This window comes from Odontesthes bonariensis, chromosome 14, assembly GCF_027942865.1.
Source record: "Odontesthes bonariensis isolate fOdoBon6 chromosome 14, fOdoBon6.hap1, whole genome shotgun sequence".
Classification (NCBI taxonomy): Eukaryota; Metazoa; Chordata; class Actinopteri; order Atheriniformes; family Atherinopsidae; genus Odontesthes; species Odontesthes bonariensis.
This window is the reverse complement of record NC_134519.1, coordinates 3,382,722-3,395,949: the sequence shown is the minus strand read 5'-3', so window position 1 is coordinate 3,395,949 and position 13,228 is coordinate 3,382,722. Positions and strand designations below refer to the sequence as shown.

Sequence of the window (13,228 nt, the reverse complement as noted above, 5' to 3'; positions counted from 1 at the left end):
AGTGTCTCCTTCAGCTGTGAAACTCACCAGTGTTCTAATAATGATATTCACTGGTTCCAGAAGAAAGAAACAGAAACATTAGGACAGATTATTTTTATAGACAGAGTTAATGGTCGTGTTTATAAAGGTTTTGGTCATCCTCAGGAAAATGATTTCTCAACTGTGTGTAAACAGAACGTCTGTGAGTTGCAGATACAGAAAGTTAAACTCGATCATTCAGCCACCTACTACTGCAGCTGTAGGATAGGCCCACAGTGAGAAATGATCCCTGCAGCCTGTACAAAAACCTTCAGATGAACAGATGTCAAACAGTGTTTGTGACATGAAGAGAGCAGTAAACCACAGCCCAGGTTCACATATTTCACCTCCATCTCAGACAGAGTCCCAAACACACTGAGCTGAGGGAGTTTCTTCTTCACTGCTGTCTTTACTTATTTCAACTTTCATTCAACTTTTTCTGCTTATTAAGAGAATTTTTCTGAAGGTTCAAAGATAAAAACTGTGCAGATTTCAAAGCTTTGGAGTGGAAAATGATCCAAATGAAACTTCAATGCAGCATAAATAAAAGCGAGACATTTTAAAGAGGTTTATTTAATCCTGAATGTTTTCATTCACATGTCCAGATAAATATGAATCTGCTGCTTTGAGCTGCTGCTGGAATAAAGTCCGTTCCTCCTGTGAAATGTTAATGAGCTCTTCATGAAAACACTTCCAGCAGCACTTGTTGTTGAACAGCTTCCAGCAGATTTCACCACATCATTTCACTTTATTCCATTCTCAGAGACAGATCTGGGACTGATCTCAGATCAGGATTTTGTCCTTTAGCAGCAGCTTATCAGGACGCTGATTGTAGCTCTCGTCACAACACACAAACACAGATCGTGGTTCTTACTGGCGTTTATTTGCATCTTCTCCCATTCACGCCGTGAGATGCTGGTGTCGTGCCAAAAAGTGATTGTGCAGATACACAGAACTGCGTTATAATGTAGACCTAATTATAGCTTCGAAGGTTTGACGTTTATCACGTAACGACAATATGTGATAAACATGTCTCTGTGCTCGGTATGTCTGATGACTTTGTGTCTTTGGAAATTAGACTGTAATGAATATGATTTAGGCTATTGGTGGGTTTTCAATAAAGATATGAGAACTTTTGCAGCGATCCTCCTGACTGCATTGTTTTTTATCTGATCTGGGCCCTTCATAGTATTTGCTTCCCATGTTTGGATGCATTTTGCCGTTTCCAATCAGTTTTCACCTGCCAGTAACTGATTGAAGGCCGAATGTGTCACGCCCATGGGATTTCTCCCCATGTTTTTAGTTTGGTGATAATCAAGACTTAGTTTTTTAAGTCCATGTTTAGTTTAGTCTTGCCATTGTTTTTCCCCTCACTTCCCATGCTTGTTCATTAGCTTCACTCACTTCACCTGTGTTTTCCCCATCAGCTCATTCACAATCACCCAGTTCCCTATTTAGTTTCCCGTCTCGTCTGTCAGTTTGCTGGATCTTTGCTTGTCTTACCTACCTGCCTTCGTTACCACCTTACCTACCCATGTTACCTGTGCTACCCATGTTCTTCGTCACCCACCTGAAGCTAAGTATTTATTTATCCCATGCCAAGTCTTTTTATTTGTTTTTCATAGTCACGTGTTTTGAATCCGGCTCAGCCGCACCTTTTGTTTGTACTTTGTTTTTTTGATTCTTGTGAATAAATCCAGTTTTCCTTTTATAAGTCCGCTTCCGTGTCCTACCTTCACCACCCCACCCTGACAGAAAGATCCGGCCAACCATGGACGCGGCGTTCTGGGACTTGTACGACGAGTTGTGGCGCTGTTTGGAGCGGGACTCCTCCTCGTTTGAGAGACTGCGGGTGGCTGGTGTGCTCCTGGTTTTCCTATCAAAGAAGCGGGGGCTCCGGTGGTGGACTGCCAACCTGGAGGACGCGTGGATCCATGCCGGGACTGTGCAGCGCACTGCCTCGCTGGACGTTTTCGCCTTGGAGCCAGAAGAGGTAATAGCGCTGTACCGCTCCTCTTCCTCAGATTCACAGCCCCAGGACCAAGTGGCCCCAGCAGTCACAGAGCTGGCCCCAGCAGTCACAGAGCTGGCCCCAGCAGTCACAGAGCTGGCCCCAGCAGTCACAGAGCTGGCCCCAGCAGTCACAGAGCTGGCCCCAGCAGTCACAGAGCTGGCCCCAGCAGTCACAGAGCTGGCCCCAGCAGTCACAGAGCTGGCCCCAGCAGTCACAGAGCTGGCCCCAGCAGTCACAGAGCTGGCCCCAGCCATAGAGGCCGCAGAGGCTAACTTAGCCTCAGAGCCCATGGGGCCCCGGCCCATGGACTCACAGTTCCGAGCCCCTCCCTCCCACCCCCAGACTTTGGGGATGTCTGGGATCCATCCCTTAAGGGGGGGGCTCCCCCCTCGTCGGAAGTCTGGCCGCCTGCCAGACCGCCTCCTGCCACTCGAAGCCGGAACTCTGGCCACATGCCAGATCGGCCACTGCAGCCACGCCGTCAGATGTCTGGCCTCCCGTCAGATGTCTGGCCTGCCGTCAGATGTCTGGCCTCCCGTCAGATGTCTGGCCTCCCGTCAGATGTCTGGCCTCCCGTCAGATGTCTGGCCTGCCGTCAGATGTCTGGCCTGCCGTCAGATGTCTGGCCTCCCGTCAGATGTCTGGCCTCCCGTCAGATGTCTGGCCTGCCGTCAGATGTCTGGCCTCCCGTCAGATGTCTGGCCTCCCGTCAGATGTCTGGCCTCCCGTCAGATGTCTGGCCTCCCGTCAGACCGGCTTCGAGCCCCTCCCTCCCACCCTCAGACTTTTGGGTCGTCTGGGCTCCGCACCTTGTTATTATTACATGTTTCTCAAGCTGTGGAGAGAAAACAGAATTAAATAACACTTCACAACACGACCTTCTCCTTTATCTGAATTTATACTAACATCCCTCTCCAGTTTCATAATCTCTAACTTGATCTTTTTTATTTTCAGTTTCTTCCATATCTAGTTTGGTGCTCTCGTTATTGGGCAAACACATTTCTTCAAAGGCTACTTACCACTCTGAAATATGTTTCTGTACTTTACCTTCACCTGCTGCCAGGTACGCTTTTGGCTGTTAAGATTGCTCCTGCTGAGATGTAACAGTGAAGAATTAATATGTGGGTCACACACTCACGATAATATAGTCACAAAGTATGATGATGCGTGTCGATTATTGGGTTATTAATAAACTGAGCAGGGCCAGTATATGTGTGCTGTACATCTCATACAGAGACAATTCAGCATGCTTTATGTAAACACATTATAACACAAAGAGGAGAGCATAAATACATGAGGACAGTAAAATAAATGTCTAACAATTGACAATGGTATGAAACTTTCATAATTTACGCATTTAGTTTGTCTGCAGTTGTTAGCCATGCCGTTTCTTTGCTTTATTGATCACAGCTGTATTACCATTTCTGGTGATGACACTTTTAAAATCCTCATACAGCTCCATAAGCATTATTTGTTCAGCTGCCGAAAAAATAACAGCTCTTGTCTTGCTCTCTTTTTCTGCCATCTCCGTTTAGCCAACATCCACTCGTCAGGGCTTCTTAAGGCCGATTCATACTCGGCGCAAACGCGCAACTGTTCTGGCTCGAGAACCATTAATGACGTCATTGAAAGCGCCAGCCCCTTCACAGTTCCTTCAGCTCATAAGCGTAGTTTGCGCCGAGTATGCGTCACATTTGCAGTTCTCTCCAGACCAGCGGGCGTCACTGTTGAGGAAACAAGCTGAAGAACCGGACGAAGAAGAGCATACACAATGCCACCTGTGGTGTCACGTCAGCAGAGGCTGGCACATCTGATGCGGAATGAATTTACTCTGGGGTTAGAACTGAATGTATCTCAGAGCTGACAACTGCCGTGTTGTCCCAGTGTAACTTCATAGACGTGTCGTACAGATGTTTGTAGAGGCGCACCCTCTCGGTCACCGCGGTCTCTGCAGTGTTCATGTTTCCTTTCTCTTGGTCAGCTGTTTCCGGTTGAGCGCGCGCGAAGTCAGAAAAAAAGTTGTGTGCGCGACGATTTTCTAGCTTGCGAAGGGGGGCGTGGCGGAATTTTGGGTCACGTGACCGTTTGCGCCATTTGCGACCAGCTAGTATGAGCGAGGTTGCGCCGAGTATGAATCAGCCTTTACGTTCCTTGTGCACTCGCACTTAGCCAGGCTATGTAACCCTCGCTTGGATTAGCCTCACCGAGATGCAGCAAAACTGGCTTCGTGGAACGACTTGAGGCTTAATTGGGAGATGGTGTTAGTTTAAGCGAGGCTTTCCCTCTACAGTCTGTCTTTCTTTAGCTACTTTGGTGGAATACCCCTCTGGTTTCCTGGGACTCTTGGATGGAGTCTGGATTGCTCCTGCCATCACACCTGTTCCTCATCTGCCCTCATCAGAACACCCGAATAATAATATGAGATGACAATGAGAACACTGTCTCATCACATGTGTACGGTCCTCTCTGAAGACATTCCCTTTTGTTTCAGATGATCTTGTCCACCACAAAGCTGTAGAAGGGTATACATCATGTAGGGTCGGCCATGAGCAGCAAACGTCTTTCTGCTCTGAATGATGTGGGTGTTCCATCAGTGAGCAACATTTTGGAGTTCTTCCTGAAAGGCGAGCAAAGAGACGTGTTGTCAACGATATATTCTGTATCCAAAAGCAGATCCTGATCATACAGTATTTTCTCTCCTTTAAATACACACATACACACCTCACTGCTGTTTAAACAGGTAAAAAGAAGCAGCTGCTTATCCAAGAAGTCACCGGTGAAATGATCTGAATCCTTCAGTGTTTGAAAAAGGTTGATCCAGTACTGTGCACGGTGTTTCCTTAAAGTGATAGTTCGGAGTAGATTCACCCTAGGGTCATTTGAACCGTGACATCCAGCCAAGTAGCCCACCCGAAGTTTTTTCGATCTTGGCTGAACATCAGCTGAGTTATCCCGAATAGCTTAGTACAAGCGCTAACGGACCCTGGCAGTATCTCCAAAATTACCACACTAAAATGACATGCCATGACACCAAACTTTTACAGTAGTACAAATATGGTCTGTACTCACAAAACGATGCATTTTGAAGTTTGTACATAGTCCAGGAGTTTATTATTATTAACACAAGTCTAATAGCTTCTCTGCTGCTAAAGCTGCGTCGAAGTCACTTCCTTGATCTGGGAGCTTCAATGCAAGATGAGGGTTGATCTACTACTGTAGACAACAAAGCAAGGCTGCTCAATTTCTCCATTGATAAAATAAATTCACAACTCTACAACATAAAAAATCATGTAGAATATACTTTGTTGTCTACCGTAGTAGATCAACATTAGAGATGTTCAGATCATGTTGATCTGAACATTAGAGAAACACATCATGGAGCAAAAACTCGGGCTTGGGAGGAGTTCGGGGAGGCCATGGAGAATGACTTCCGGATGGCCTCGAGGAGTTTCTGGTCCACCATCCGGCGGCTCAGGGGGGGGAAGCGGTGCACCGTCAACACCGTGTATGGTGAGGGCGGGGCTCTGCTGACCTCAACTAGGGACGTCGTGAGTCGGTGGGGGGAATACTTCGAGGGCCTCCTCAATCCTACCGACACGCCTTCCGATGAGGAAGCAGAGTTGGGGAGCTCGGACGTGGGGCCTCCCATTTCTGGGGCTGAGGTTGCCGAGGTGGTCAAAGAACTCCTCGGTGGCAAGGCCCCGGGGGTGGATGAGGTCCGTCCTGAGTTCCTCAAGGCTCTGGATGTTGTGGGGCTGTCTTGGTTGACACGCCTCTGCAGCATCGCGTGGACATCGGGGGCAGTACCTCTGAACTGGCAGATCGGGGTGGTGGTCCCCCTCTTTAAAAAGGGGGACCGGAGGGTGTGTTCCAACTATAGGGGGATCACACTCCTCAGCCTCCCTGGTAAGGTCTATTCGGAGGTACTGGAGAGGAGGATCCGCCGGATAGTCGAATCTCGGATTCAGGAGGTGCAGTGTGGTTTTCGTCCTGACCGTGGAACAGTGGACCGGCTCTATACCCTCGGCAGGATCCTGGAGGGAGCATGGGAGTTCGCCCAACCGGTCTACATGTGTTTTGTGGACTTGGAGAAGGCGTTCGACCGTGTCCCTCGGGGACTCTTGTGGGGGGTGCTCCGGGAGTATGGAGTGCCGGATTCCTTGATATGGGCTGTTCGGTCTCTGTATGACCGGTGTCAGAGTTTGGTCCGCATTGCCGGCAGTAAGTCGGACATGTTTCCTGTGAGGGTTGGACTCCGTCAGGGCTGCCCTTTGTCACCGATTCTGTTCATAATTTTTATGGACAGAATTTCTAGGCGCAGCCAGGGCGTTGAGGGGGTCCGGTTTGGCGACCTCAGAATCGGGTCTCTGCTTTTTGCGGACGATTTGGTTCTGTTGGCGTCGTCGGGCCGTGACCTTCAGCTCTCACTGGAGCGGTTCGCAGCCGAGTGTGAAGCGGCTGGGATGAGAATCAGCACCTCCAAATCTGAGACCATGGTCTTCGACCGGAAAAGGGTGGAATGCTCTCTCCGGGTCGGGAATGAGATCCTTCCCCAAGTGGAGGAGTTCAAGTATCTCGGGGTCTTGTTCACGAGTGAGGGGCGAATGGAGCAGGAGATTGATAGGCGGATCGGTGCGGCGTCTGCAGTGATGCGGGCTCTGCACCGGCCCGTCGTGGTGAAGAAGGAGCTGAGCCAGAAGGCGAAGCTCTCGATTTACCGGTCAATCTATGTTCCTACCCTCACCTATGGTCACGAGCTGTGGGTAGTGACCGAAAGAACGAGATCGCGAATACAAGCGGCCGAAATGAGTTTCCTCCGCAGGGTGTCTGGGCTCTCCCTTAGAGATAGGGTGAGAAGCTCGGTCATCCGGGAGGGGCTAAGAGTAGAACCGCTGCTCCTCCGCATCGAGAGGAGTCAGATGAGGTGGCTCGGGCATCTGGTCTCCTGCCTCCTGGACGCCTCCCTGGTGAGGTGTTCCGGGCCCGTCCCACTGGGAGGAGACCCCGGGTAAGACCCAGGACACGTTGGAGAGACTATGTCTCTCGGCTGGCCTGGGAACGCCTCGGGGTCCCCCCAGAAGAGCTGGAGGAAGTGGCCGGGAACAGGGACGTCTGGGTCTCTCTGCTCAAGCTGCTGCCCCCGCGACCCGATCCCCGGAGAAGCGGAAGATAATGGATGGATGGATGGATGGAATGGCCACTGTTTTATTCAGGCTGTTTTTGTTTATTTCTTCCAGGAACTGAGACTCCGTGTGGTGGCGGTGTCTCGTCTTGTGTGTTTATTTTGTTGGAAGCGGTCCAGACTTCTAAAGGACTTCTTTTCCCTGCTGCTGGGGTCTTGCTGGCGGCCAGCTCCAAATCACATGGATCACTTCCCATTTTTTGCCTCAGTGTCTGTCAGACATATTGAGAAGTTGAGGCAGAATCTGTGCCCCTGTTGCAGCTGCTTTCTGTTGCTGCTGCAGAGGCGCTTACATGCACACACAGAGCAGAAGGAAGAACATTTCAGAATAACACCAGGCTGAAAGAAGAGAGCAGAAGAGACGCTCATGTTGATCTGAACATTAGAGAAACACATCATGGAGCTGAAATATGATACTGCTTCCTCATTTGGGCTGTTCAGCTCAGCTGCCACATTCAGCAGCAGACAGGTTTTTGTATCAGTCTCACTCACTGTGTGGAGGAGGCTACGGCTACTACATCTTTGTCTCTGAGTCTGGAACTAAACTGTTTGTAACAGGTAAGAACAAACATTTCTTTTCCTTCAGTTGTTTTATTGTAGAAGTTCAAATGTGTTTAAAGTCAGTTTCTGCTGCTTCAGGCTCTACATGTTAGTTTGTTCATCATTAGCAGAGAATTCATCCTGCAGCCATTGTTCCAGAAGAAAAGCTCAATCATTTCTGAAAACATGTTGAAATCTCACTGAACAGCTAAACTTATTCTTTATTTCTGCAAATATTAGTGATGTTCCAAAGATTTAGGATTTGATGGTCTCAGGGATTCTGTCACATCTGTTGTTCAAAAACAGGATGAGATTCAAACAGAAAAGTGATTTGACATTTAGAAGTAATCTGTTGTTTTTTGAAGAAAAGATTCAGTTTGAAAATGTTTCTGAAAAATATTTCATGTCAAATCATTAGAAGATAATTAATGAATGATTTTGAAATGTTCCATTTGTTATATTTTTAGATATGAACATGAAAAATTTGAAATTTAAAATAAATTTTAATTTATTATTTAAACAGGTTTAAAGTGGATGAAAACTGATCAATAATGGAACTGGAGTAAACAGCTGTTAATGAACCTTCAGAGAAAACATTGGTGGACATATAACGGCTCAAACTCACTTGGTCTTCTTTTCCTTTCTGATATAAATCTAAATAGTAAAGGAGAAAATCTGTTTTACAAAGTAGTTGGAGGCGAATATGAAGTCTGACTTAAAGGCCGTATTTGACTTTAACATTAAAGCAGAACGCTCCAGTTAAAGTTCGACATGTTTTCTGTCACATTTGGGATTAAAGTTGCACCTGTTTGTACAGTTCAGTTGTATTTGTTTAAATCTCAGGAACAACTGAACTTAACTGTTAGTGATGTCACAGAGATTTAGTTATTGATCGTCTCAGTGATTCTGTTGGGTTGATATTTATTACAGGAGATTTGATGTTAAATATTAGTTTTCTATCTGTGTGCTTCTGTGTTTTAAATCAGTTCGACTCAAAATAAGTCCATGAAACAGTTACTCGCTCAGATGTTCATCTTTTTCAGACTGAATATTGTTTTGGAAAAGAAGCTAAAAAAGAAGTGAAAATAACTGAATATGAAACCATGTTTGAAGGAGATTTTGAGCATATTTTAGTCAGTAAGTTCAATTCTGACAGACGATATGAGGCAACTTATTAAAGCTCAAACGCTTCTGTTTGTATGTGTAGCCAGGTGAACAGGGGTGATGGTGTTTTCTGTCTCTGTGGTGTGTTTTATTAAGTGTCCTGTCACTTTAAGAGCTGCGTATGGGGAAACTCCTGCGAGAGTTGCAAAAGAACAAAAGACGCGAGTACCGCGAATTGGAGAAACTGAGCAGATAATGGCGTTAACACGTGCATGTTACCTGTGCGAATAACTCAGAGAAAAGTGAGTACAACCGCAAGATTAGTTTCTGCAATCTATGGTGGAGAGACTTTGTGAGCTCACAGGTTGACATTCGGGACTGGAGAGTGTACCTGTTTGTTTGTTGCCGAGGACTGGTTCAGAGTGTTTTCCATAGTTTCCTCCGTGCCGAGAGCCCACCTGTTATGGCGTCGGGACAGCGTAAGTCGCTATTAATATGCAGTTCAAACAATGATTAGCACCGCTAGGTCATCAGATTTTGTTTATTTTATGAAACTGTAATATGTTGTGTTGGTGTGCCTCGCAGAGGGGAGAAGGAGCCGAGTTTGAGCAGCGTCGAGCGTGACGTGAGGCTCTTAGACTCCAAGTGAGGAGTGAGTGAATTCTTTTTAGTTAGAAGATGATAAAAAAAATGTACCTTGTTTATATATATTTATATATGCATTTGAGTTACTGTAATGGTGTTTATTTTAAAAGGATGGTATCCAGAGTGGCTAGAAATGTGTATTTTATTCAGTCAATTTTTGTGTGTTTATTTTCTGTTTACAGATAGAGATAGCCACTACTGTTGTCTGTATTACCGGATTAATGTTCACAAAACTGAAGCTAGCCTACACAAGAGAGATAGTAGGAAATTATTTTTGTTTTGGTTTTCTGGTAACTGTGATATTCCACTCAGAATTACAAAGTTAATGCTGTGCCTTTTCAAATAAAGTACAGTCTGGGAATAAGCAAACCCACAAATTTATTTTGTTGTGTCCATTTCTCCTATGGTCTGGTCACACAAATTGGTGTCAGAAGTGGGATTCCCCTGTTTAATTTTGAGATCACAGTCAGATAGAAGTTATAGGGAGTAAAAGACAACAGTGGTGGTGAAGACTGGAGCAGCGCGTGGTGTCTTGGAAGTGGCTGCACAGGACGCGTTGTTGGAGTTCCTGGACGAGTGGAGTGTCTGCATCACTGCTGTGGGCCGCTTGGAGGAGCTGATCGTCTGGTGTCTCTGTCCGTGAGACTGTGGGACTGTGGGACTGAGGGACGGTGAACTGGTTACTGACTGTGTCTTTTTCCTGCAATAAAGACACTATAAGAGACTTTCCAAAATGTCAGCAGAAGATGGGGGAGCGGCAGCTCCAGGAGCGGAGCTCAGCGATGACGAGTATGGCCCTGCTACTTCTAGATATGAGGATGAAGGTAACCGTTTGGTACAGCTGCAATCACAGATCCAAGAACTGAGTAAGAAACATGATAATGTTATGTCCAGTATTGCTGATTTGGGTAATGTTCAGGCAAGGTCCATTGTTTACATCCCAAGAGAAAAACACATTGTACCATTTAGTGGTGAACCTGGGAAAGATGTTTACACTGTCGATGAGTTTATAGAAGAGGTGGAGAGGACAATGAGAGCGAGGGGTCTACGCACCGAGGATCAAGTAGATTTTATCCTCTCACTGTTAAGGGGTTCAGCCTTGGAGGAAGTCAAACTGTGCATGAGGGGATGGGATTGGCAACCCGGTGATGTATATACCTGTCTGAGAGAAGCCTTTAGGGAGAAGCGCAGTACCCCACAACTGTTGCATGCTTTCTATGCCCGTAGACAGTTAGACGGAGAGGACCTTAGAGATTATTCACATGCTCTCTCACGGCTGCTTAACACCGCTCTCCAACAGTCCCCTGATGCAGTAGCTGACGCGCAGCTAGCACTTAGAGACCAGTTCATTGAAGGCGTGCGCGACTCTGCCCTCCGCCGCGAACTTCGCAGGCTCGTTAGAGAGAAGCCTAGGTCTACTCTGTTTGATGTACGTGAAGAAGCGATCATGTGGGCCCTGGAAGACCGTCCTCGGAGCTCAAACGTAGCAAGGAGTAGAAATCTAGTTGGTGCCAGCCCCAATGAAGTGACAGAAAAGGCGAACCGGACCACTGACTCACCAACTGACTTAAAAATGACTCTGCAGGAAGTAGTTAAGATAATTGCTCAGCAAGGAAAAGCGATTGGGGAACTTACCAATGCAGTTCGTGAGCTCACAACACAGACTGTCAGTTCAGGAGGTGGTCCTAAGAGTAGCAGACCTAAAGTTCAGCCCAAGTACACTAGTGAGGGTCAACCAATCTGTTTGCGCTGTGAAGGGGTGGGGCACATTGCTAGACAGTGCACTACACCACGTACACCAGGAAGCAAGTCTGTTACACCTCCTCCTGCAGTACAGGGAAACGAGAGCCCTCCATTGCTATGAGCCGGACAATGCGAGGCAAGTCAGAAGGCTCACCAGACACCTTGACCAAAGAGCGTTTCTTAAAAAATGCTGTAGGTGAGTGCCCAGAGGTAGACATCCAGATAGATGGTGTCCCTCTTAGGTGCTTATTAGACACAGGAAGTAATGTTAGCATTTTGACGGAAAGCTTTTTCACAAAATACCTCCATGGAGACGAAGACGACATGCACTGCACTGCTAAATGGCTTAAACTGACAGCTGCAAACAAGTTACCACTGCCATACTTAGGCTATGTTGAGTTGGACATACAGGTGATGGGGCTCACCATCCCAGAGTGTGGTTTCCTCGTAATCAAAGATGATGACACAAATGAACCAAACTCGTCTCTACCAGGCATCATTGGAATGAACATTGCTAAACGGTGCAGACAGTTAATGCTCTCAGAAGTAGACACCACTCTTCGGTGTGAGCTGGACTCTGTTTGGAGAGAGGCCTTCAATCGAGTGCAAAAGGCAGAACCCATTGAGAAGATGTCTATGGCTCGTGTAGCTGATAAACACAAAGTACATGTCCCTGCTTCATCCGTTACCACCGTTCATGCAAGGGGCCCTAAAATGCAGACAGAGGGTGGGGGCATCATGTTGTTTGAGCCAGGGAGCGTTCCACTTCCTGGTGGGTTGATAGTTGTTCCTACAGTGATCTCCTCCAACAATCACATTTTTCCAGTCCAAGTAGTCAACTTTTCGCCAGAAGATGTCTGGCTCTCTCCAAAGACTAGGCTTGGTATTCTCAGCCCGTGTCAGTGTGTTGAGGGTGACCCCTATGAGGTTAAGTTTAACCGTATCTCTGCTAATCATGAGGAAGTGGTCATTAACCGGAAAGATGATCAGGGATCTAGTAGTGACACACAGACTTTACTTGACCGCTTACACTTAGGTGGCACGCCAGAACAGCAGGCAGAGTTAGGAGCAGTGTTGATGAAATTCGCAGATGTGTTTGCAGCCAGTGATGAGGATCTGGGACAAACTGATCGAGTGAGGCATGAAATCCCCCTGGTGGATGACACACCAGTATCCCAGCCATACCGCCGCATACCACCTAATCAGTACAAGGAGGTTAAAGAGCACATCTCTGCGCTGTTGAAAAAGGGAGTGATTCAGGAGAGTTCAAGCTCTTATGCTTCACCAATCGTCCTCGTGCGCAAGCCTGATGGAAGTTTGCGGCTCTGTGTAGATTATCGGAGGCTGAACTCAAAGACAAGGCGTGATGCCTTCCCTCTTCCACGCATCGACGAGAGTCTGGATGCCCTGAGTGGTGCGGCTTTCTTCTCAACCATCGATCTCGCAAGCGGATATCACCAGGTCGTGATGCAAGAGAAAGACAGGAACAAAACAGCGTTCACAACACCATTTGGACTGTATGAGTACCTTCGGATGCCCTTTGGGCTATCAAACGCCCCTGCAACGTTTCAGCGTTTGATGCAGGCCACAATGAGTGATTTAGCTTTCCAAATTGTGTTGATTTATCTGGATGACTTGTTGGTGTTTTCTCCAACATTCCAGGAGCACTTAGTGAGACTGGAGACCGTTCTGAAGAGGTTGAAAGAGACGGGTCTAAAAGTTAAAGTGGAGAAGTGCCATTTCCTCCAATCTGAGGTTAGGTTCCTTGGCCACCAGGTCTCCGCCCAAGGTATAGACACAGATCCAGAAAAGATAAGTGCAGTGAAGCTGTGGCCCGTCCCTAGCAGTGTAAAGGAGCTCAGATCATTTTTGGGGTTTTGCAGTTACTATAGGAGGTTCATAGAGGGGTTTTCACAGATTGCAGGGCCTCTTCATGATGTTGTAACTGTATGTGTCAAGGAAAGCAGCCAGGTCAGGGCTAA

The 13,228-nt window shown here is 47.0% G+C and overlaps 1 protein-coding gene across 2 annotated transcripts in view; it reads left to right on the top strand.

The window, feature by feature from the left end:
- Nucleotides 1-7,254: 7,254 nt before the first annotated feature.
- LOC142398564 (uncharacterized) overlaps nt 7,255-13,228 on the top strand; it is a 29,013-nt gene continuing 23,039 nt past the window's right edge. The window contains exon 1 of one of the 2 annotated variants that reach the window (XM_075482614.1): nt 7,255-7,772. In XM_075482614.1, coding sequence (XP_075338729.1) covers nt 7,625-7,772 — 148 coding nt within the window. In that variant the 5' untranslated portion in view covers nt 7,255-7,624. The remainder of the gene's footprint in view (nt 7,773-13,228) is intronic. The other variant, XM_075482613.1, reaches the window with a different exon arrangement.